Source organism: Brassica oleracea, chromosome C7 (assembly GCF_000695525.1).
Source record: "Brassica oleracea var. oleracea cultivar TO1000 chromosome C7, BOL, whole genome shotgun sequence".
NCBI lineage: Eukaryota > Viridiplantae > Streptophyta > Magnoliopsida > Brassicales > Brassicaceae > Brassica > Brassica oleracea.
Window position 1 is genome coordinate 917,962 of NC_027754.1, and position 9,126 is coordinate 927,087.

General features: G+C 35.4%; 2 protein-coding genes across 2 annotated transcripts; one reads left to right on the forward strand and one right to left on the reverse strand.

Annotated features, from left to right (window-relative positions):
- The first annotated feature begins 671 nt into the window (after nt 1-671).
- On the forward strand, nt 672-2,736 carry LOC106303552 (protein CONTINUOUS VASCULAR RING 1). The gene is made up of 7 exons (XM_013739817.1): nt 672-1,041; nt 1,378-1,430; nt 1,528-1,637; nt 1,729-1,896; nt 2,001-2,098; nt 2,203-2,329; nt 2,418-2,736. Exons 1-7 carry the CDS (start codon nt 901-903, stop codon nt 2,507-2,509), a joined length of 789 nt encoding a protein of 262 aa, XP_013595271.1. The 5' UTR covers nt 672-900; the 3' UTR covers nt 2,510-2,736.
- Nucleotides 2,737-2,908: 172 nt separating this feature from the next.
- LOC106303739 (protein tesmin/TSO1-like CXC 6) lies at nt 2,909-5,350 on the reverse strand (the record flags this gene model as incomplete). Its single annotated transcript, XM_013740053.1, is given in 7 exon segments — nt 2,909-3,365; nt 3,440-3,864; nt 3,948-4,018; nt 4,092-4,439; nt 4,512-4,689; nt 4,790-4,900; nt 5,027-5,350. Coding segments are annotated over 7 exon segments (1,497 nt in total). The 3' UTR covers nt 2,909-3,171.
- Nucleotides 5,351-9,126: the final 3,776 nt, after the last annotated feature.

Consider the following 9,126-nt stretch of genomic DNA (forward strand, 5'->3'; position numbering starts at 1 on the left):
ATCAAAGCTTGAAATTTTGAAAATAAAAATATGAAACAAAACAGAAACATGAAAGAAAAGTTTTTCCACTCTTTCATATTTAGTGTTCATTAAAGTTATATTTTTTCAATTGAAAATTTTCTATTAATTATTATCCATCAAATTTATAATCTTTATATTAATTTAGTGAAGACAAAAATAAATCAAAAAGATTAAAAAAAACTTAAAAAATAAGATGTCTGAATTGCGATGTATTGTAATTTAGTTATAGTTCAAGTGTTTTACAAATTAAGGTTTTTTATTACTATAAAATTATGGTAATAGTTATTAACACAAATTTAACTTATGTAACAAATAGATTTTCATGTATTGTTATAAAATAGATACATATTTACTTGTTTCTACTTTCAATCGGTTTTGTTCGGTTTATTCGGTTTAATCGGTTATATATCAAACCATATTCAAATCCTACGGTTTTTATAAAATTATATCCATTCGGTTTATATAGTATATACCAAAACCAAACTATATTGTCTATTTCGGTTCGGTTCGGTTCGGTACGGTACGGTTTGGTTTTACCATATTGAACAGCTCTACCTAAACCTGATCAAAATTAACCGACTTTTTTTTTTTGTAATAAATATTTAGTACCGGGTTAAAATTGACTGAAAACCAAACCAAAAAATTATAGAAGTAAGAGCTCAGAACCGAAGGACCCGACCCAATCCTGAACAAGGACCCGAAGAAAACGAGAGAGAGAGAGTCCGCTTCAAGTTGGAGGAGGAGGTAACAACTAGTAGCTGAACCACTTTATGTGCTCACACAGTCGCCGGCGAAAAGTCTCATCTCACCGCCACTCGATTCCGTGCCCTGAAGTCCTCCGACATTTCTCTCTCTTCTCCGAGAAGATTTCGACTGGCGATGGGAGACGAGAAGCCGACGGTGGTGATGGCCAATCGAGAAAGAGATCTGGAGCTTCTGATGCCCGTCGCTGATAAAGAGGAAGGTTCTACTTCGAAGCCGTCTTCCTCTTCCTCTTCGCATCATCAGGCTAGCCACGAGGTCTACTTTCTAATTTCCCTGATCTAGAAAGCTACGACCATGTTCTTCCTCCTTTGCTCATTTCAAGATTAACAATCGAATTCGATTTGATTTAAAGCTCCGAGTTCCTTTTTAGTGTTCAAAAAAATCTGAGAAATTGATTTTGCCCTAGAAAGAAATTAACAACAACTACTTCTTTAGAGATAAGTTTCTTATTTGAAAGACATCAAGTTTGAAGCTTTCTGATTGTCTAGTGCATTCCAAGTGTGTGTTTTTTTTTTTTTGCTTTGGAGAATTCTTGATTCTCTCTGGTTCACACAGAGCAGTGTGGTTTGATGCTTTAGCTGTTTTCTGCAGACTTTAAGCTTGTTCATAAGGGGTTGGGCCTCAAAGAAGTTCATGACTGGCTGGTAAGCAAGCAAGACTTGAAATCTGTCATTTGATCACAGATTTCATATATTGTTGTTTGTTAGTTTCTAACCACATTTGTCTTTGTTCTCTTTGCAGTGTTATCCTCCTTCCCATTGCGATTACATTCTATATAACATGGTGGTTTATTCACTTTGTTGATGGTTTCTTCTCTCCCATTTATGCTCAACTTGGAATCAACATTTTTGGTAAGCGTTTGCATTCCCCCTCGTGTTCTAGTCAACCATCTGGTTAGTGTCTTTATCTCACATGAGTCTGATTTTTTTTGGTTTTTTGTAGGTTTCGGTTTCTTGACTTCAATCGCATTCATCTTCTTGGTCGGGGTGTTCATGTCCTCATGGTTGGGGGCTTCGGTTCTGAACCTGGGGGAGTGGTTTATCAAGCGGATGCCATTTGTTCGTCACATCTACAACGCTTCCAAGCAAATCAGCACTGCCATTTCTCCTGGTCTCTTAATGAAAAAAACTCATTTTTTGCATTCTCACCATTATACTTTGATTTGAATATTCCAGTCTCTTATCCTTGTTCATACCATGTTTTTTTTTTGACAGATCAAAATACACAAGCTTTCAAGGAAGTTGCAATCATCAGGCATCCACGTGTAGGCGAATACGCGTTCGGGTTTATTACATCAACTGTTGTTCTTCAGGTGAGTACTAGGGATTTCGTTTATTGTTCCTTGAACTGCTTCTAACTTATGAATACGAAAATCTAGACAATTTATGTGTGTTATAATGCTCTTTGTCCTTGCAGAATTACCCAACAGAGGAGGAACTTTGTTGTGTATATGTTCCAACGAACCACCTTTACATCGGAGATATCCTACTTGTCAACAGTAACGACGTTATCAGGCCAAATCTCTCGGTCCGGGAAGGCATAGGTGAGATCGCGAACCTCTTTACTATTAACAAAGTCAATTAGCAGAAAGCTTCTGAACTTCACATAAATATATCATTGCTGATCTGCAGAGATTGTTGTTTCGGGTGGAATGTCAATGCCGCAAATTCTATCGACAATGGATAAACCGGCAGCCTCCATTGACAGAGCTACAAGCGTTTAGAGAAACTCATGCAGAAGGATACAGTTTCTAGTTTTTGTTGGGATTTGTGGTTTTGAATGTTTGATGATGAGTGTGCGTCTTTTCAGTTTCTTCATTGTTGTAACTTTCCTCTCATTTGTGATTTGTGTGTTTACAAAAAGGTGTATAATGTAAGCTTAGGTCTATGTCCCTCCTTAGATATGAATATGAATCTTTATTTCAATTGAAAACGCATTGAGAGTTATATACTTCAGTGATACAAGCTTTGAGGTTACAAGAACTGGCTATTATTATCTTTCTAAAGCAATATAATTGATTTGGTTGATTTACTTCACAATAAGTAGCTGTTTGAATATTTCAAGAACATGATAAATACGTAACATTATAACCAAAAAAAAAACTCTTAAAAGAAATATTAATATGTAAAATAATCGAGTGGACTAAGTAACAGCAATGTACACAGATAATGTCAACAAGTCGCAAAGAAACATTTATAAATCAAAACCAAGAATTTTAATGGAAGAACTAAGAAAAAAAAGTCTAATAACACAACCTTCGTGAACATTTATTGTAATCATCTGCCATTATTGGTGGCTGTTACCTCATAAATTAAGCATGGAAAATCGGATTCAGCTGCCATTGTTGCTCTCTGTAAAGTAATGTTAAGAGTAAAATGTCTTGATTCATAGATCTTTCTTCTCAGATGGAGCTTGAGGCTGTTGAGTTTGTGTGTATGAAGAAGTTAGCTGGGAAGGTTCTTGTATTGTGGTTTGTGGAACTCCGTTTGTGACTGCTCCTTGTTGAACCACCTGCTCTACTTTCACAGCCGCGTGTACAGGTGACTCTGTATCCATCCTTGACAAAGAACACTTTGATTCTGCAACAAACAAAACTAGCTTTTAGAACGCGAATCTTCTGTTTGGCCATAATGAGAGAAGAGATGTAGTAGACCTTTTAGTTCAGCGTATGAGATGATTCGGTTAAGGCAGTCACGGAACTTGGTTAATACTATTTTCTCCTGCTCTGCATAACCTTGGTCTTGCCCGTTTGGTGGCTCCACCGAACAATTAGACGAAGCTGCAACCATTAACATAGTGTCCTGTTCATCACACATCAAAGCCAAGGTTTCGGGAGACAGTGACTTTCCTTTAGAGCCATCTGAATTGGACTCATCTGCACCAGCTTCATTTCCACTCACAGCCTTCTCAACCTCGGTACCATTGTTATTGTCTTGCGCAGAAGAAGCTAATGAAGTTTCCGTCTGATTTTCCAACCGTTTCTCTGTTGATGTCTTGGCTGCTTCCTCAGATACAGCTACCAGAACAGAACAAAGTGCTTTCACATCCTGTGGTTGAATTATATCTGCCAAGAGAGACCTTAAATAGAAAATATGTGTAATCAGTTTCTGCAATCTCTGGTTCAGATTTAGCTTTTTATGCAAACATATAACGCATTTTACCTATATACAACTTTGGATGGGCCTCCATGACGAGAAACAGGTTTTGAAGATGTCGTTTTCCCGCTACTTACCTGATACCAATACTAATACAATAAGTTCTCACTCTCCCTAATCATCAATCAGAAACTAGGGACCTGGTTTTACCTGGCCAAGCCTATTAATAGATGGATCTTTGGCTGCTTGGTTGAAGAAAATGTCTTGAGCTTTCCTTCTCTTAGGAGCAGGAGAAGATGCAAACCCCGAGGAACCTACAGCTCCAGTTATGGCAGCATTTGCGTGTTGGAGATAAGCCGCACCATGTGAATGCTCACCGTGAAAGAGAGCTAGCCTGTCTTCACTCCCTTCGAAGTTTTTGCAGCCCAAGCATCTGCAGTTGTCAGAACAAAGGATGTTTGCCTGAAAGCACTCACAGTACTTCTTGAGACATCCAGATTTCTTGCAGTGACAGCCTTTGTGGTGCTTCCCTAACATCACAACTCCACCAACCACCTCCTGCAAATTTGAAATTGAAATTCATAAGCAGCATAAGTTTAAAGCAGCATCACACACACTCAATATATATACCCTGTTATCTCGTGGGTCGTGTGGACTGCTAGCGATTTTAGGCCTGAAGGCATTAGGATTGCGTTCGAGAGTTGATTCAATGGCTTCTCGTCTGGCGGGTTCATTGTCAACGTTGTTGAAACAGTTTAAACAGTTGCAACCATCACAGTAAGTGCCGGATGCAAAGCATTCACAGTACCTGACCAATACAACATTTAATAGAGTTTCACTCAAACAAAATGAGTCTATAACAAACAACATACTACTGAAGTAAGAAAGAGAAAACAAAAAGAGCTTACAGCTTCAAGCAGCGAGAGTGTTTACAGTTACAGTGTTTTTTCTTCAGAGGGGTGGTTCCATCTCCAGCTTCGACAACAGGCCTTGGCTTAGGCTTCGGAGATTCTGGCTTCCTAGGGATTAAACGATAAGAAACAAGCGTGAGATTATGAAATTCAACATCAATCTGTATAAAGATCTCTATACTTTCAATCCCCAAATCTGAATTCAACATCATCTACGATTCTTTTGAAACTTACGGAAGCCTAATTGGGAGTTGAGATTGTAAAGGTGGAATCGGAACCGCCACCGTGGCAGGAGCTTGATTAGCCTGTGAATGCCCACCAGCGAAGTCGAGTTGCCTCGCCGTCTTCTTCGTCGGGGCATCAAACTCTTCCGTTTTAGGCGGGAATTCGTCTCCTTCTCCCATCTGAAGATTTTCAAATTTCTCAGTATCCGCAGAAACCCAGAAAATTTTAAAGCTCAGAGCTTATAATCAACGCAACGGATCACACAAATCAGCTCGAGAAACACGGACGATTCAAGATCCGATGGCGGATTAATCACTTCCGCACTAGAAAACCCTCGACCCGTATACACTGAAACTCAAACGGCAATTTTGAAATTCGAAATTTGATCCACTTGTAAAGAGATCGAGAAAATTAGGGCTTTGAAGGGTTTAAGCACCAGAACGAAGAAGAAGAAGTAGCGAGATTTGAAGAAAAGACAGAGACTTTGGGTTTCTTCTTCTTCTTCTTCTTTGAGAGAAAAAGCTTCTCTCGTCCCTCTCTCTATTACATCTTTTCAAATTTCAATTTCGGGATTATATTAGACGGATAGATTTACGATGCAATCTGATCCTACGGTTGTTATTAGATACTCTCATCCAACGATTACTATTCGTAAGTTTTGAAGTCTAGTTGCCTCTTCACCGTCCGATCGCCGTTTTTTTTTTTTTTTTAATGTTAAAAGAAATTAAGAACAATCAAAAGTCAAAACACAGCATAGGTGTTACGAACCACTCATACACCGACACGTTAACATTCACTCGTGACTGCACAAAACCTGAGTAGCAATGCTTTAGAATAACGCTTTTGGTCCAATTATTTAGCTTACAAAGACAGACAAATCTCTACACAGATCAAATAAAAGCCTCTTTTTTTTGGTATTGGGCTAAACAAGTAAGGCCCAAAGAAGTTTACATTAGGTTTTAGAAAATAAACGAAAGCGGTTTGTGCAATCTCTTCACCCACGCGTCAGTTGAAGAAGCCTCACGAGACACCACGTGTCCTTCATGCAACAAATGCCGCCTCTACTGAATCTCCTTCGTAAACGATTTCAGTTTCCATCAACTCTTCCTTCTTTCTATCAAAGATGCTCCACTTACTCCATAGATGGCTACATAAACATAGCGGAGACTGATTCTCCTAAAAAAGAAATCAGAGAAGCGGTGAAGAAGGTGTTTGACCAAGTAACTATCGAGATGTCAAGTGAAACCCAGTGGAAAGCAGATTGATAACTCTTCTTCACTGAAGATAAAAGGTAGCTTGTAGATCCGCTTCAACGAAGAGACAGAGAAACACAACAAAAATCGCCACCGCGAAGATCAAAAGTCGGCTAACCGAAAGGATGATCGATCTTAGAGATCGAAAGATAATTTACACACAAAAAGATATCTCGATCCCCTGTGAAAGATAGAGGTCCGTGAACAGGGGAAATCGAGAGAGAGATTATTCACACCGAGGAAGATATCAAGAGAAGTCTTATCAGATATATATTCAAATAAAAGCTTTAAATGGCTCCTACGAAAGGTCGTGAGATTTTGAAAATCTATCCAAAATATTTTTTTTTATAATTATAAAATAATTTTCTTTTTTATTTTTAGCAAAAATTTAGTCTGAATTTCTTATTACAATGACATAAAATGTTTTATTTATTTTAGTTTTACTATTAAATTCAAACATCAAATTTATTTAAAATTTATCATGATCTCTACAAAATAGTTTTGTTTTCTTATACGAGAAAAAAATAAAAATAGCACTAAATCAAGTTTATGTTCCCAAACTAACACTCAAGGTCAAAAGTCACAAAAATAGCACTTAATCTTTTATCAAAAGTCACAAACTTAGAGTTTAGGGTTTAGGGTTTAGGGTTTAGAGTTTAGAAATGAGGTTTTGGGGATAAGATTTCAAATTTTGAAAAATAAAAAAATTAAAATTTTCAAAGGATAAACTTAGAAAGATGCTATTTTGGTCATTTTAGTTTTTGAGTGCTATTTTTGTGATATAAACTTAGAAATGTGCTATTTTGGAGATTTGCCCTTCTTATATTTTTAAAATTTTATTTTACATTTAACACTTTTATGTATGACTTTATAAATGCAAATATAAAATATTTTTTTTAAAAAAAATAGGCCTATTAACTAAAACCAAAGTATTAAAAATTAGAAATAGGTTAAAAATATTTTTTTTATTCTATAAACTTCATATACGTTAATTATAATTTGATGATATTAATAAAAATCATAAGAATTCTAAAAATCATAAGAATTCTAAAAAATCATAAGAATTCTAAAAATAAAATTTAAAATATTAATTTATTAAATATCCATCTATACGTACATGTTTTAGTTTCATCAAAAAAAAGATTAAATGGTCCTTCAAAACCATATGTTACATAGTTTTTTTAGATATATCTTCTAAGGTTTGTGCAGTACTCATCCAAAGACAAAAATAAAGAGCACGGAAAGAACAATTAAATAGTGATTACAGTCGTTCGAAACAACTCAGAGCCCATTCTCACTAGATTGTCCCAAAGAAATTACCTTACCAAGTTGAAATGCATGTCACATAAATGGTGATCCATCATTCGTAGCACCATTTCATTTCTATTGTGCGAATTTTCTTAATGTTTTAGTTCTTGATGAAGAGCATCAATAATTGTTGAAGAAGAAGACTTGTAGTTTGCCTTGAGTAGTCAGATTGCGGATCTTGACATGATATTTAATTTAGGGCATAACTGATGTATTATTTGCTTCATGTTAAAATAGGTCATAATTGATCCATCTTGTTATATTCTCATAAGGATCTCTTGGCATTTTCATTCTATGAACATAAGAGCAATAACTAGAGGTATGCAAGACTAATTGGAGTCTCAAACTATGGTGGTCTTATGTTTCAGTGACTCTATATATTGCACTTCATTATGTTGATAATATTATCTCCTTGATTATAATGATCGTCACAAGATTAAAGAAAAGTGATACCATTTTGTTTTTACAATAATCTCATTCCTTATACTCGCTGTGAAGAATATAATACAATACGAACATTGGCACATATTTTTATCCACCACAAATCACATAATGTTACAGTACTGTTCGAATCTTGATTTATAAAAATATTGGAAATAAGTAACATACGTAATTTTATAATAAACCCCTTCAACTTGGGTCAATATGAAAATAATATTGTGATAAGTCCGCTTTTTATAATAAATTTCTCAATTAGAGCAGAATAATTGGATTACAGAGAGGGAGAGGGGAATAATTCGTTCGAATCATCATCGAAGTCTTTTGTGTTGGAATTCATCCAAAAGCAAAACAAATAATTAAGTTAATTTAATCCAATCATTTATATTATTTTACTACACATTATGTAACTAATTGAAAATTAAAATATAAAGAGAGTTGGAAATCAAAATAATTAAGGGCATAAAATCTATGTAATTTGTATTTGTGTGCGTGGCGTATCTATTGAAATCTGGACACAATCTGATCCAGCGACGCAGTAGTTATACTAAGGTTTTAAATACTGTTAGAAGCAGCCTATAAAAAAGAGAGGGAAAATTATGACTCACAACTTGATTTCAAACACAAAGGTTAACCCAAACTTGAAACAAATGCAAAAGTAACCTAAAAGACTATTGAAATTACAACCAACCCTTTGTAAACAAACAAAAAAACCGAATTTTTTTTACGTTTCTAACCCCCGTAAATCGTCTGCCCAGACGACTTTCCAGTAAGTCGTCCAGACGAACTTACCAGAAAGTCGTCCAGACGACTTATCTGGACTAGGTTTACTTAGAAATAATTTAAAAATTTTGTAAAAAATATTTTGATAAGCGAAAAATTGAAATCATGTAATTAACATATGTTTTAAGAGATATAAATTAAGATATAACAAAAGTTAATTGTTTTCAACATAGATGAGTGAAAGTAGTGAGTCATGATATTCTTTGGTTTAGGTTTTGCCAACATATGTTGTAGTATTGTATGTGTTCTTAGGGTTAGATTTTGGAATGCATAAATGTTTTTTTGAAAACTTTAAAATTTACCTAAGTGTTTTAATTCTGTGTATAG